This window comes from Micromesistius poutassou (genome assembly GCF_964030765.1).
Source record: "Micromesistius poutassou genome assembly, chromosome: 3".
Classification (NCBI taxonomy): Eukaryota; Metazoa; Chordata; class Actinopteri; order Gadiformes; family Gadidae; genus Micromesistius; species Micromesistius poutassou.
The window spans coordinates 8,046,842-8,063,347 of NC_140273.1; the positions used below are offsets into that span (position 1 = coordinate 8,046,842).

The 16,506-nt window shown below is 48.4% G+C and overlaps 1 protein-coding gene across 1 annotated transcript in view; it reads right to left on the reverse strand.

The window, feature by feature from the left end:
• dlc1 (DLC1 Rho GTPase activating protein) overlaps window positions 1-12,826 on the reverse strand; it is a 92,587-nt gene extending 79,761 nt beyond the window's left edge. The window contains exons 1-4 of the mRNA XM_084465675.1: window positions 12,442-12,826; window positions 9,185-11,184; window positions 3,723-3,854; window positions 3,419-3,517 (exon numbers count right to left, since the gene is read on the reverse strand). Coding sequence (XP_084321801.1) covers window positions 3,419-3,517; window positions 3,723-3,854; window positions 9,185-11,107 — 2,154 coding nt within the window. The 5' untranslated portion in view covers window positions 11,108-11,184; window positions 12,442-12,826. The remainder of the gene's footprint in view (window positions 1-3,418; window positions 3,518-3,722; window positions 3,855-9,184; window positions 11,185-12,441) is intronic.
• Window positions 12,827-16,506: the final 3,680 nt, after the last annotated feature.

Genomic DNA, 16,506 nt, shown 5'->3' on the forward strand with positions numbered 1-16,506 from the left:
TGGTGGAGCGAGTGTGTGACAAGGAAAGAGAGATAGAGAGAGAGAGTGTCTGAGTGTGAGAGATAGAGTAATAGAGAGAGAACGAGAGAGAGAGGGTATGTGTGTGTGTGTGTGTGTGTGTTTATGCGTATATGTGCACGTGTGTGTGTGCATATGTGTGGGTAGGTGTGTCAGTTATAGCCAAGGCCAACAGGCTTTGTTTACCAGGGGACCTTACATAATGCAGACGGAACGCAAGCGCATGTTGATACTCACTCCATGACCACACACACACACACACACACACTAACAAACACACAGACACTCACACACACACACACACACACACACACACACACACACACACACACACACACACACACTCTAACACACATACACACGGACAAACACTAACACACACACACACACACTACATGTATATAGTATGTTTATCTTTATTCAAATAGTTTTCTATTATATTTTATTTTCAAATTGGTAAATTTTATTTGTATGTATACCCTTGTTTCGCACTCTCTTTTCCCACTGTACTGCTGGTCACTTGTGAATTCACACACAGACAAACACATACGCTCTAACACACACACACACACACACACACACACACACACACACACACACACACACACACAGACAGACAGACAGACAGACAGACAGACAGACAGACAGACAGACAGACAGACAGACAGACAGACAGACAGACAGACAGACAGACAGACAGACAGACAGACAGACAGACAGACAGACAGACAGACACACACACACACACACACACACACACTTTGGATGGATTACTTTCATTGTTGCCTCTCATTCAATGCTGACGTTTATCCTTCACATCTGGTCGGACCATAGACAGACACACTTGAAGACTATCTCATCGTGCTTTCTGGACAGTGTCAGTGAATACGAGTACGGAAAACCTCTTTCCAAACCCTAATGCCGACCATTTCCCCTCCACCTCCACTAATCTCATTTGAATTTCCAGGAATCACAGGAACTCTCCAAAGCCAATCAGGATCGGAGGGATTGGAGCGGGGGGGACAATAGAGAGCCCAGCCGTGTGGCCTACATCTGGATCTCCTGGTTCTGTGCTGCCGGCCCCATTCACTGGACCAGTTCTGACTGCCTTAAGGAGATTAAGTGGGCGTCGGGACACTTGAGGTCTGAAAGGGCTGAATGCCCACCTCCCCCCCCGGCTACTATTAGGCCCTAAGAGCCCACTTCATGAAGTCAACAACCCCTTGGCATCCATCAATCTCCCCCTGTCGCGCCTTCACAGTAAAAGCTCCCCGGTTAGCACTGAGCTGAGCATTACGCGCAGTAAAGGCTGTATTTACAAAGGCTTAGTGGAGTTTGCACTGTGGAGGGAAAGTAAAAAGAAAAAAAAGGCACACACACAGAAATACACACAGACCTTGGATAACAATGAATGGCTGATGGGCGTTTTGCGCCGTAGACGTTAAGAGTAAGGGGGAGGTCAACGGATAAACTAGCATTATTTGATTGCGTGTGAAAGATTCGAAGGACACCAAACAGCAAAAAAAAAAAAGGGAAAGAGATTCGGGGTTGAGAAACACAAAGGAAGCATCAGACACGTTACCCTTCACTAAGGAATTCACTGATATCCCTGCTGGCATTGCAGCACTTTTTCACACCTTGGCTTGACCGAGATAAGACAAAAAAACAACAAGCGTTTCTGTTTATGTTTTTCCAGGAACTTCCAAATAGAACAGAAACATCTTGTTCGATGATCAAATCACCCCCGGTTCCCTCCTGTCAGCACTCTCCCACCACACCCTCCTGCTGGGGCCCGTAACCAGAGTGATGCACTCATTCAATCACCTACATTCCCTGCTCTTGTGTACCGCTGCTGTGTCTGTGTTAATGCGACTGACACTAATTAAATTTGTACAGAAGAAAGAGAAACAACAATATATCGCTGTCTGTGAATAGAACAAGTTCCAAGTACTTTCAATTGCAAGGCTAACCCATTCCCCGTATACAACAAAGACAGCTAGGATAAGATGCTACATGATGATAGGCACCAGTTTTAAGCGGCAGGACGTACAGTACATACAATAAGTGTTTAAGAGGGGTGTTATTAGGAAAGTAAGGGAGGAGAAGGGGCAGTGGGGGATAAGGGGGGAGGCTATGCAGAGTCCAGGTGAACTCTGAACAAGTGAGTCTTGAGTCTCTTACAGAAGCTGTTGTACAATCTTCTCTCCATTATTAACCCATTGTATGCCCTTCCCCCAGTGAGGCAGGTCCTGTCTATCCCTAAGTGTTATAATAAATAATGTATTCCTGCGTTTGACCAGTCCAGGGTCTACGGATGTACACCAGCCTTCCCAGATAACGGATCATTATTTTTCCTGTGTCCAGTCCCAGTCAAATAAAGCGATAAATGACTGAGAAAGAGTTCTAACAACCACTGCAGCGGCCCACTGGGCAGGTCAGCCTCCAGGCTGTCTTCTGAGGGCCCCTCGCCGCCAGCAGGGAGGAAAGAAAGTCATTAAGTGAGCAAGCGAGCGGACCAAAGATGTCTTTCTTGAACCGTGCCCTCTCCCCTGCCCCTCAACCCCCCCATCCTGTCCTTTCACCCCCCACCACCCCTTCTGACCCCTTTGTTAGAGCAGAGGGGATCTAGACCCCAGAACTTGCTAATTATAGAGTTTACCGTCTGCTCGGCTAAGCTCTAAGTGCCTGGAAACATTCCTCCAATCCGCAAGTCACCCTGAGTGTGTGATAGTGCTCTGTGTGTGTGTGTGTGTGTGTGTGTGTGTGTGTGTGTGTCTGTGAAAGAGTGTTTTCTAATGTGTGTGTGGATATGTGAGTGTGTGTGTGTGTGTGTCAGAGTGTTTCATAAGTAAATAATGCACAGACACACACACACACACACACACACACACACACACACACACACACACACACACACACACACACATCAGGGCACTCTTAATGAAGACTGATAGAGCAGAGAGTTTGCAGTGGAAGTCAGCAGTGTATAACGGCCCCCGGGGCCCCAGAGCATGACTGAGGGCCTCCAACCAATCACAGAGCCGGTGAAGTCGGGGACTCCACCTCTCCTGACAGCCCAGACCAAGAGCTGCAAGAGGAAGTCAGGCACCGTCTCTCAATCAAGAAGTACAACCCACGGACTTCACCAGATGACAGAACAATTGCTCGTCCGAAGGGGCTGGGTACTGTAGAGGCTAGGGTGGTCGACGCCCAGGACAAAGGTTCTGGGTTCAATCCCTTGTTCAACCTTGAGCAAGATGTCCTAACCCGGGGCATCTTGGTGCTCCAAGTGTTCACTTAGATTTGCTTTGGTGTCTGCTGAATGGTGTCTGCCAAACCACTGAAGAGTTTTGTGTGGTGTTTGATGCCAAGCTTGTCTTAAGGGCAGCCCCGTACTCACCGATGTCTTGGGTTTGGCTCCCAGATGGGTTGTAGATGGAGCAGCAGGTACGAGGGTCTCCTGGGAAGGGTTGCCAGTTTGAGACCCTGGATCCATCTCCTGCACAGAAGCCCAGATTGACATGTTGAAAGGTAAAAAATCAGAGTCAAGGTTTATTTATAAGGATGAGGAACTTAAGAAGAAAAGTTGCGTATGCTTCATCAAATCACTTTATGTTCCTATTGGATTTGGACTGGGGAAACTGGAGGCCCAGAAAGGCACAGCTACAAACAGGTCCTTATTATTTGGATTATATTTAGTTTACCAGGTGTCTCCTGCGGGGGGTGGGGGTGCTGTCCATGGAGGAGGTGGCACTGAGGGCGTTTTCAATCTCCTTGTCCAACTGGTCCAGCTTCATCAGCAGCAGCACCATGGAGTCCAGGCGGGAACTGTCCCGCTGGAGACCCAACACAAAAACACAAACGTCAACACAATCCGTGAAACACAACCTTCTTTCATCAATGCCCAATGACTCCCACGTGACAAAGAGCTTCCAGTGAACAGCACAGCGTACAAAAATCCACCCATACATTCTGCCTGCGAAACCGTGGACGGCCTTTGTGGCCCTTCAGTCTTTTTAGAAAAAAAACACGAAACCCCTGGACCAGAAATCCCACGCAGCTGCCCGGTCGCTGCGGCGATCCGTCCCTCATGGTGTTCTGCGGGGGTCTTATTACTGCCCTGACCTCCTGCTCGCTGCTCACGCCAGCTTTGGATCAGCCATGGGAACAGGAGGCAGAGGCCCCAGCTGGCCTGGGTTTGCCCTGGAAGAGGCCCGGGTGTGAAGTGTTGACTGCCAGCCAGCCGGTCTCTTGTGTATTAGCCCGGCCGGGCCACAAGGGGCAGCGTCTCGACCCAAACCAGAGCTCTGTATTGAGTCGTTCAGCAGATGCATTTAACTAAACAGACTCCAAGTGTATTTTAGACGCATGTAAAAAAGGAGCAGGCAGGAGCTAGGGTGACTTGCTCTCGGATGCCTACGGGTTAGGCTTCCAACAAGGGGGATGGAACCCGGTCCTATTTGGCGAGTTGGAGAGTTGAGCAGCCTATCCTCAGTTCTGCTATCTCCAAGAGGCGCCTATATTTCTTATGTTGCTTAGATTCTAAATGTTTATATGAAGCCCTTACTATAGTAGTAGCAATAATAGCAAAGTTTTGTTTCATAGTTTAGAATTAATGAGACAATGCAGGATTTATTCTCTATGTGGCTTTCTTGGCCCGAAGGGACGTATTTAACAAGGGTGACGCTTCCAGGTCTCACACTGACCCCCGGTGGAGAACATGTGAAGTGAGCCATTATTTTAACAAAGTTGCTCCATCTGAATGGCCTCCATAGTCTGCAATTAATTTAATTTCATGAGTTTGATGAAAAAAAAACAAGGTTTAAAAGTTCAAAAACTTAATAAAGCAGAATCTCATTCCTTCCAGTGTTTGTCATACCCAGGGTATGACATCAGGATCACATCCCTCCAAGGCCGAACGAAAAAAAAAGAGAGAACCCGACATCACAAGGACATCTCTACTTCACCCCAAACACATCTAGTAACAATCTGCTTAACGCTTTAATGGCAGTGGAGTCAGACATGCGGAAGACAGCAGGTTTCTGGGTCTCCAAAGAGGTGGTGTGAAGGTATACCGTATGGATATGGCCGCAGGTGTAGTCTGAGTCTCACTGGCATTGTGGTTTCTTAGTGGCTGTGTGCCTAGGTTGTCCTGCAGGGCAGACGTGGTGGATTTGTCTGGATTACGAGGGATGACATCTAACCAAGATGTTGTTTAGCAGCATCAATGTTTTCCCTGAAGCCGGGATTAATAATGTGGCAGAATTGGTTTGTGTTTTACGATGGGTGTTTCATTATTGCATCCTTTTTGTTTCATCCCGATTATGTTCACCACTCTTATTTGACCATGTCTGTATCTTAATAGTGCACACAATCCACTTTATCACACGAAAAACATTGTTACACACTCAAGGTCTCGAATTGCCTGATACTGTTTTTACTGCTATTGGTAATGTACGTTTTGAAAGGTACTATATATAGAAACTGCATCCCGTTCGTGTTACTTGTGTTCTGCGGGGTGATGAGCGGGTACCGGATGCGGACGGACCGAGGGCTCCGGCCCGCAGGCCTGTCCCACCAGTACCAGCCTGGAGACCCGTGCTTACAGTTATTTTCCAGTCAGCTTCCAATTAGCCTGTCATAGGGGATTGGGTCTGCTGGAAGGAGCTGGCCAGTCGGCGTGGAGACGAGGGGAGTGTGTGTGTGTGTGTGTGTGTGTGTGTGTGTGTTCAGGGGGAAATTTGTGCCGCCGCTGGGGCCTGACGCATGACATCCCAACGCTGGCGGCACCGCAACACATCGCTGCATTCAGCCTCTCTCACTCTCCCCCTGTCTATCTCTCACTCTTACTCTCTCTCTCCCTCCCTATCTCTTGCTCTCTCCTCTCTCTCCCCCCTTTCTCCCTCCCTCTCTCGCCCTCTCTCCCCATAGCTCAGATGTCTGTACGCTACACATGGTGGTGTAGGGAAACAATGGTATCTTTACAAGGGAGCTGTTCTCCGTTAACAAAAGCAGCTGAGCCCGACTGGCCATAATAAAAACAACCGCACAACCAGCATAGTAAAAAAATTAAAACAAACACAAAACGTGTGCTTTTGAACGATTTTTCGGGGGACGATATTTCATGCTGCTGTTTTCTCCGTTTATTTCCTCTCTCTCTCTCTCTCTCTCTCATCTTTTGAGGTTTCTCTTACATTCCTCCTCACTTCCTGTTTTCTGTGGATGGAAGACAGTTCCCACAGTGTTTGAACTTCCAGATCCCACCCACCCCTTCTCCACCACCACCACCACCACCCCCATCTTTCTTTCCCAGTCCCCAGTCCCCCGTCTCACACCCCCTCTCTCCTCCTCACACTGCAGCAGGCCTGCATCCCATCCAGTCGTCGGCCCTCAACATTCTCATTCAATTTAGCATCTCTTCATCGCATTACTCTTCTGAACCAGAGCTTCCCCCAGTGACCCCCGACCTCTGACCTCCTCAACAGGAGGCCAAACACGAGAAAGAGACAGAGGGACAGAGAGAAAGGGAGATAAAGAGAGTGAGGGAGATAGAGGGATGGAAAGAGACAAAGAGATGGTGAGAGGGGAGCTAGCTATACAGATAGCGGGAGAGAAGGTGAGAGAGGGAAAGTGAGAGAGAGAGAGAGAGAGAGAGAGAGAGAGAGAGAGAGAGAGAGAGAGAGAGAGAGAGAGAGAGAGAGAGAGACGTGGGGGAGATAGCTTTACAGAGAGTGGGAGAAAGAGAGAGAGAGACAGAAAGAGAATGAGGGAGCTAGCTAGGGGGTGCAGAGAAAAAAAGAGAGAGAAAGAGAGAGAAGAGCGAGAGAGGGCCAAAGTTAATTTACTTATTGTATCATTATCTCTGAATTAACTTCTGTATTGCTATTTGTTATGTTTATTTACCTATTATTAGTAGTGTTATATTGTTCAATGATTCATGTGTGGCTTTGCTTTAGCAACACGCATTGTACATATGCCCTTCTGATAAAGCCAACTGATTTGAATTGAGCGGAGAAGGGAGGAGAATGAGCAGCCGGCTCAGAGAACAGTCCGGTGGTGACGTCAGACATGTGAGCCCATCTTTCGGGCCCCGAGGTTGAGATAAGGCCCCGTTGGCGGAAAACAAATAAACACCCTGACAAAGAGCACGCTATCGTGCTATCCATCTCCCAGCCATTACAGATAGCCAAATGGCTTCATTTTCCCCCAGATTATCCTCCTCTGACAACAACAGCAGCAGCAGCAACAGCTATCTCCCGGGACCATAATGGGCCCCAGACAATAGAATCAAAGTGTCTATCGAGAGCCATCTCCTGCCTGCACCTCCGGGCGCTATACGTCAGGCATGAACCCAGGCCGCTAACTGCTAACAACAAGATGGATCAAGAATTACGGTGCTAATTTAATAAATATGAAGCTATAAATAAGCGGCCCGTAAAAAGGTTATCAGATAGATCCGTGTGAAGAAGGAGCAGGTAGCGGTGAGGCATCCTGCTCTTCAATGAGGGGTAGTCTGTGGGCACGAGGGAATTGAACCCAGTAACTTTTAGCTGGGAGTCAAACAGCCCAGCCAATACACAATGTTCTGAATCATGTATTTACCAGATGGAAATAACTTCCCAATGCAATTCAGTTCAACAATGAGCCCGGTAATAGCTCATCACCGGGTCCCGTGTTTGAGCAGCAGCTCTCGGGCCTCCAGCCAGAGTCTGGCGATGGGCTGAACCCCTTGCTACCAATTCAATTAGTCAGTGTGTGTGACCTACACGCGGGGAGAAGCCCCCGACGTCTTCCCCCGCAGGCTGCCTCCGCTCAGAAGACATTCCCTGGAAGCCCGTCTCCTGAATAAACCAGCTCCCCGCTGCGTCTGAGCGCTCCGAGCCCAGCGGAGCGGCCATTACCGCCATATGGTGGAAGCATTGAACCCGAGGCTCCTCTTTTTACGGCTCACTCTTTTTTTTTTTTTGTTACAGCAGCAGAGGGAGAACTAATTGTCAGAGGTGTTTGATTCAGGGGAGGTTTTACCCCAACCGCTGCAAAAACGGTCACAGAAAATACCGGAGGCTTTCCGTTTCCCCTCGTTTTGCCCTGTGACATCAGAGCGCACTTTCTTCCTTGGCAGCTAGCGTTTATTTTCGGCAAACAACGCTGAGGTGTCCAACATTCGTGCAATTTATCTTCAACAAGTTAATGTGAATCGGATATGGGTTGCTGTGGGAGTTTGTCAGATAACTATTCAGGATGCTGTCAATGTGAAGTGAACCTTGAACTCTAAAGAAAGGGTGAGACATACAACCGCCCAATTGCCCCTTGGCTATCTATGGGATGGCCAGGCTTCAGGTTTTTGGTCAAAGTGAGGTAACAGCTGGTACAGTTGTATTTATATTTTAAACAACCAGAGGGTATCACAAGCAATATGGCTAGGCTGAAATACGATGTGATTGGTCGGCTCTAATCAAAACAACATACCTATTAGACGGACCCCTGTGTTGTCAATATAACATCGCTGTTGTTATTATTCCTGGTGTCAATAATGGATGTTTTACGGCTTGAATTACAATAACAATTTATATTATGTGCGTTTCATTTTCAGTAAAAATTCGATAATAGTGTCACGCATTTAGCTTGATCACAAGTGTAAATTACATCAGCGGTTTAGCGCCCTGGCTGCTTAGCCTTCTAGTGGTTAGCTTCCTAGTGCTTAGCTTTCCACAGCTCCGGTCAATGCAGTCCTGTAGGAGTCTGTGTGCGCTGTGAGCTTTAAACTGCTGTTACGGAATCCATGCCCTTATAGGACCTTGTTTTGCAACCCGAGGATTGGGAGAGACAGAAACATTTGACAGATCCCACTGTCGCAGATCTGTAAGCATGCAAGAGTGAAGTCATTGTTTTCCAGCCGGCGAGCCAGCGAGAGCGAGACCGAAACGATGTGGTGCCCAGTTAAGTGTTGCTTATTACAACAAAGAAATCATTTGAGGAATTGCAGTGCCACGACTGCGATTGCGAAAGAGATTAGAAAGATAAATAAAAACAAAAAGGCTCCTTTTCATTTCTGCAACTGTGCATTCCACTTTCCTACAGGACTAGAACGCACAAATCAACGTTAGTTTGTACTGAAACATATAAAAAAGGGTAGACACTTATTATCCCATTTATCTGTTCTTACCTTTTTAACCCGCATCTTCACCACGCTGTCATCCTTCAGGTCCTCAGACTCACTCATCTCGTGGGGACCGGGAGTCGGCCGCTGAGGGCCACAGTGTGTAGCGACCGCCTGCGCTGCCTCCGTCTCCTCCATCCCCTCAAATGTGGAGCATGTGGTGTCTGGGCCGCGGTGTTTGCGCTGACCATCTGGCCCATCGCAGGCAGGTGGCTCACCTAGGAAACAGCCAGAGGCTCGGTTGCCAGGGAGTCCATCTGGTGTGAGGTCATCATCCACCACCTCTGGTGAAGCCTCTGTCTGAGGTCTCTGGAGGGTGGAGGTGTTTTCGTTTGAGTCCATATTGGTGGGTTGTTGATCCAATGGCGCGTCGGCGAGACTCAAGGCGTTACTCGTGTGTGTCTGCGGCGTTGGATTGTCGTCGGACTCGGAAGAGTTAAACTCGAGAATCGTGTCCAGTTTTGAAGCGTTGTTCTCTAGCTGTCCGGGATGAGATTTGGTTTGGCTCTCAGAAAAGGTCAAGTCATGGGATACTGGGCTCCCGTCGAGATTCATAGAGGACTTGTTTTCCATATTTTCCTCCACACACTGAATGGTGTTTGTTACTAGTCCACTGTCCAGTTGTTGTTCAGATAACACATGGCTATTGATTCCCTCGGTGCACCATTGAACTTTAACATGCATTCCACCAGCCGTTGATGAACTCTGGTTGACTTCTTCAGCCTGGCCGTCGAGTTCAGCTCCTTCCTCTTCTCGGTTCTGGTCCATCTCTGCGATCCCAAAATCATGCAGCGCTGACACACTCTGATGGAAAACCTGGCTATCACAACTGTGATCCATCTCCTTCACCGCACTGTCGTCCCCTGGCCCGACCGGACAAACGGGTCTCTGTGACGCCTCCGGGGGTGAAGGTGCCGCCGGATGTTCACCCACCAGCGCTGCGGGGAGATCTAATCCTTTTACCTTATCCACAGCATCTACGTTCCTGCGTTCGGTTCCTGCTGTGCTGCATTCCTCTTCCACGGCATCGGTCACCGTCTGCTCTGTAACCCGGTTAGCCCACAGCCATCCGTCGCTATCTTCCGCCAGGTCGGATAAGCGGCACGCTACACCTGAAGACAGACTGTTATTCATCCCGGCGTGAGATGCGGGGAAGATTTCCTCCTGTCCCTCGGTGTTGGGAGGGACGGCGTCGGATCTTGGTTCAGCAGAATAGGTCAACGTGGCGCCCGGGGGCTCGGAAGGCTCGCCGTGGCCATCTGTATGGCTCTTTATTTCATATTGCTCTGGAAGCGTGCCAGTCTGATTAACGGCAGGCGCGGACAGTGGAGACCCATTGTCTAGACTAATAGATATGCACGGTTGTTGTTGTGGCTCCTCGGAAACCATATGTGCACCGGTAACAAAGTCGTCATCACTGATGCCGCTGCCACCGCCGACTCCATCGCCGTCGCCGCGTTCCGTACTGTCTCCAAAACTACTTATTTCACAACAGCTATCAACTGTGCCGTTAATAACTGAGCGCCTCGATAGTCTGTCTGTCGAGTCGGAGCTGGATGCCTCCTCCCTCGGCGAGCTTAGGAGACACTGTGACCCTTGCGACTCTAAAACTCCACTCTCATCCGGCCCGTCCCCTGAACTGCCAGTGTCCACCTTTCCCACTGCGTCTCCCCGCATCTCCCGAAGAAGTCTCGCATCCCCGACCGCAGACCCCGTAGCGTCGCTCCCCCTCGGACCCCCGTCCGGCGCCGGTCGGTGGTGGCGGCACTCCGGCATGGACGCACAGCGCACCTGGCGGCCGTGTTTAGAGCCGTCGCCGTGGCCGGCGCTACGACAGCAGACCAGATCCAGGTCATCGAAGCTGTACGGTAACCCCGAGCGATGGGTCACGTGCTCCTCCCAGCTCCGTTTCCGCATGGCTACTGGCATGGTCAACAACCCCCTCCGCTGCTAAGCCATGGGCCGTGACCAAACGGAGGACCAGATACACTCAGTGGTTCCCGTTCCTGTGGGAGGGGAAGGAGAAGAGGAGATCGGGGGAGAGGAGTAGAGAAATGAGAGGAGTAAAGGAGGAGAGATGGAAGGGAGGAGGAGAATTGAAGAATGAAGGAGTTGGAAGAAAAATTAAGAGGAGAGGAGGTGAAGAGGGGAGAAGACAGGAGGGAAGAAAAGAGGAGAATAGTGGAGACAAGGAGGGAGGGAAGTGAAGAAATTCAAAGAGAAAAAATAGGAGGAGAGAGGACAAGTGACGAAAGGGGTGAGCGGGAAATGTCAGTATTTTGAGATTTCAACATAAGGGCTTAACTGAATTTGCAGAAAATAATCTGGCAAGTAATGCTTCAGTTTGAAAATAAACAGCTGGACTGTCCTGGGTAGAAGTGGACTGTAATTAGGTTCCATTAGTCTTCTCTGGAAGTATAAACTTAGCCAGGCCTATATAAACTGACACAAACCACATTTCAACTAAATAGTCCAACAAAACTGTCGTTGTATATTTAAGGTGTTGCATTAATCACCTTGGTGAATCATGGTTATTTTATGAGTGAGGAGATTTTAATACACTAAAATTCTTATGTAACGCCCATTTATTTAAAATAACAAGATATCATTGAACCAAACCAGCGGTTCCAATATGACAGCCCAAAACAAGTAAAAAAAGTAAAAAAAAAAAAAGTAAAAAAAAAAAATGTTATTTGATAAACACCAGTGCCTCCAAAGGGAAAACCTGTACAGTCAGGAATTCTGGTGATGCAACCAGCTAACCAATCAGCAGCACAGAGCCTGGTGATAGCCTGGTGACACTTATCTTAGAATGTGGGTTAACGTTGTGTAATGCTTATTCAGATGGATCAATGATGTAATCGTTACATACACTGATTTTCTGCCTCTATACAAGTGCAGAAAAAGGCTTTTCAAAAAAGTGACAGCTGTATGGTTTGATGCAGTAAGATGTCATAAAGGATGATATAATCAGCAATTATGGTTAGCTAGGTATATATAATTTTCACTGAATTGGTGTATAAAGAAGATACTGTTTGGTATCTTCTTTGATCATACAGATACGTAAATTAAACACTAGCAGCATAAATCATAAATGAATATACAGTATATAATCCACATTTATTAATTTAAGTGTGGTCATAAACGATATTGATACTTAACATCTAGTCTACCTCTGCTTACACTGATAAAAGACATAAGCCATGCAAACACCAACAAAATGTACATTTTGTAAAAACACATGAATATCCATTATTGTGCACCTTTTGATTCCTGAGGCGAGAAGAGCCAACTTCACCAGGACTTGACCTCCGACCCTCACCGCCACCGCCCCTGCCAACACCACCACCAAACTTCAAATAATAAAACTCTGCTTCACTGCTGGCTTGTATCCCAACCCAGCGTTGTCCAATACGAACGCGCATCAATCTGTTTTAAAGCGGTAGGTCAGGACATGGCATGAAGATCCAGAATTTGTGACTCTCTTTGAAAAACGTTCACTCAAGAGTTTGGGTCACCGCAAATCCATCCATCCATCGCGCGGACTCTGACGTTTTCTGCTTCCCCTCCGCACACCACCTTAAATCGCGGTCGTGTTAAACAACAAACTTTAGAACGTCCCGAGCCGCTGTGGAAGGAGCGTGTGCCGCTGGGCAGACGCTGAGGAGCCGGAGCCCAGGAGACGGCCGGGCCGGGAGAGCGCAGGCGAGACGGAGCAGCAGGAAAGCTCCACGCACCGCTTCCATCTTGATCACATTAGCACTTTTTCTGCTGACGCCGAATGCCTGCATGAAGCCAGAGTGGAGTAAGAGGGGCCGGCACTCTTTTCTCCCCCCACCCCTCCTTACGCCAGCACAGTGCTCCTCCGCCTCCCTCTTCCCTCTCCCCCGCCTCACCAAGACCCTCCCCGCTGGTTCTGACAGGGACTGTGACTCACATCCTTTAGGACCCCTCCCCAGCTCCCCTCCCTCCCTCCCTCCCTGGCCACACGATTCCCAAGCCGCCCCCAAACACAAGCACACATTCACAGTCGTCCTCCGTCATTCATTCATTCTGTCCTCCACCCTCCTAAATTCCAATCTTCTTCTGCTGCTACATATGCTTCCCCTCTTCCTCACCCCGTCCGTTCTCACTGATATTCTCTCTCTCTATCTCTCTGCCGCTCTTTCACTCCTCTCTCCTCGTTCCCTTTTTCTTCTATTGCTTTGTCTCTCTCTCTCACTCCTCTCTCCCTCTTTTCCTCCTCTTTATGATGACATTCTTTCCCCTAGCCCCTCTTACTACCTCTGCTTTCCCGGGAGGCCCCTATCTCACTCTTTATTCTCTCTCTATCTCCCATCGCTCTCCATCTCTCCTAGATCACCTCTTTCTTTCCTAGCTTTGGAAGCCTCTTTCTCTCTTTTTTCCTGTCCTCTTTCTTTTTGACTCACTCCATCTCTCATATAGCCTGGAAAGCCTCTTTTTTATTTTTGATACCCTCCCTCCACCTAGTTCTCTCTACCTCCTCTGGCCTGGGTAGCCTTTCTCTCAGTTTATTCTCATGGTTACCTCTCTCCCCCCCTCTCTCCCTCCCTCCTATCTATTTTACGTCCCCTGGCCTGGGTAGCCTGTCTCTATTTCTTATTATTATTACCTCCCGCCCTCTCCCTCGCTCTCTCTACCTCCCCTGGCCTGGGTAGCCTCTCTCTCAATTTCTTCTTATAATTACATCCCTCTCCCCCTCTCTCCCCTCTCGCTTATCTCTCTCTCCCTCTCCTGGCCTGGGTAGCCTGTCTCTCTCCAGCAGGTTGTGATTAGCACCAGGCCGCTCTGTGTGACCTCTGCTCCTGCCACTCTACATGCATTGGCATGAAGAATTCAGAAATCAAAGATACGTAATGTTTTGTCAATTCAACACCAGGCATGCCTCTTTTCATATAGTAGTTTGCCGTTAAAGCTTTATGTTTTAGATTATATTTAGGACAGGATCCGAGATGTGGAAAGATAATATAACTATAATATATGAAGAAACGCATGGTATAAGTTTCACGCCGATTTCTGGGGAGACATAAGTACATGAAGAAACAATACAACGTTTAAAGTGGACAGCGGAAAATATTAGGCCATTCAAAAAGTTGATCAGGAGCAGCTGTTTTCTTGTTATGATGTCATGTCAACATTTAAAAACAAGCATTTATCGGCCTTGGGTTCCAAACAAAAGGATGGGCCGTGTATACTTTAGTCACACTCTGCCATGACAAGGCAACACCGCTGGCCCCGTTCTCCATGTCCTGTAAATCCTCATCAACCCTTTGATTTACACAACAAGGAAATATTTACACAACCCAGCTAAAAGCCTCCTGACGAGAACACATCAGTTCCTTCATTATCCCTGCCATGTATATTGGTACGCTCAACAGATTTAGGGCTGCAGAGCCAAGTAGAGTTTAAATAATACTCCCCACAGCCCCCCCCCCCCCCCCATCGCTGACGCAGACACTGATGACGCGGTTCATGGAAGAGAGAGACTGAGAAACCCACCAAACCCGGCAGAAAGAGGAGCAGTGCAGGAGAACCCAGAGAATACAGGGCCTGCTGTCCAACTGTTAACCAGCCCTGCTCTCCCCCTCCTGCTCGTCCAGATGGGGAAGAGGCGAGTGGCGGGGAGGGCCAGATGTGGTGAGAGCATTCTGGGAGGAGGTTTGTCTCGAGGGAGGAGGCCCTACATGGGTGAACTTCGGGGGGGGTGGGGGGGGGGTTGAGCACGTACTCTGCGATGTCACAGCTGGGAGTGGGAGGGCCCTTATGAGCGGTCTGTGGACCAGTGGTTCAACATCCTGCTAAACACGTAGTGTGTAACCTTGTAGTGTTGAACCCCCCGGGTTCGATTCTGGCCTGCATTTCTATAGGCTTCCCTCTCTCTTTTTCAACCCTCCCCTCTGTCTGTCTGCACGGCTCTGTTCATAAAAAGGTACAAAATGGTCCAGGATATGATTTGAATTATTCAATAATGAAATGCTCTCTGGAGGTCATTGTGGTCACGGTTACTGGTCGTTTTGGCTCCGATTGGTTGGTTGGAAGGGGTTAGGCCAAAAACGGCATGCAGAACGTGATGTGTGGGGGGCGGGAGAATCACATCGTCTGATTGGTCGAGAAGTGACAATGTTACAGTATATCTGGCCAATCAGAAACATGTGTGTGTCAGGAGGGGTCTTGGAGCTATTTCCTGTGCGTGTGGTTGTCTTTGTGTGTGTGTGTGTGACCATGCATGCAGGTGTGTGTACAGGTAAGAAGTCGAAACAAAAGTGGAAAATAGTTTTACCGCTGGGTTTCATCTTAAGAAGTTTACTTCCCCACTTTCCCTATACTAAAGCCTTCACCGTAGAGACCCCTTATCAGGCATCTAGGGGGTCTAGGGGGTTTTACACTCTGACAGGCCCTGTGGAAGCAAACCATTCCTGGCCTGAAGTCATACTGACCAGTGGGAACCTCAAAGAGTTCCGGTGTCTGAGCAGCCTGTCTGGGAATCTGGGGAAGTGACTAATTGTGTGTTTATTTTCCTCCTGATGAATCACGATTACTTTTTTATTTTAACAGTGCCAGCCCGATGCTACCCCCCCCCCCCCCCCCATCACACACGCCCACACACCATTATACATGTGGACAGTGGAGGACGGTATAGCCGCATTGGTCACATGACCCAAGAGGTCACATGGGTGGGCGAGCGACAAAGGAAGACTTATGTGTGATGTGCCTCCATATTGCTCTCTCTCTCTCTCTCTCTCTCTCTCTCTCTCTCTCTCTCTCTCTCTCTCTCTCTCTCTCTCTCTCTGCTGTTTAAATGGAGCACAGAGGGCCCAACGGAAATAGTCGTGAATTCCTCGCCGATATGGTTTATTATCGGAAAAAAGAAACGTCTAAATCATAGGCATCTGACGCAGAGAATTTGCTCTGGTAGGAAAACGTAGGTGAAAATGGACCAGCTCCTTTACAAGGCGATTCTGTGTTGGGGTTTTTTCTCTCCCCCTCATACAAAGAGCGCTTTGAGAATTATTTTTCCTTGCACCCACATTTAAGCTTTTTCAAATAGTTATTTTTTTTGTACATGCGTGTATGTACTTTGCCAAGCGGTTGTGGGCCTAGAAAAACAAGCCGGGTTAGATTTACACTTAAAAAAAGAAAAAACAAAGCATATCTGAAAAGCATATTTGGGGATCTAAAAATACCGTGAAAACATACCAAACGAACCACAGAGAGATCATTTTAATTCATTCCCTTCACGTCCAGTGTGATACTGTACGGTCGCCTGGTATATAACAAAATAAATCCTTCGTACCCAAAAAAAACAC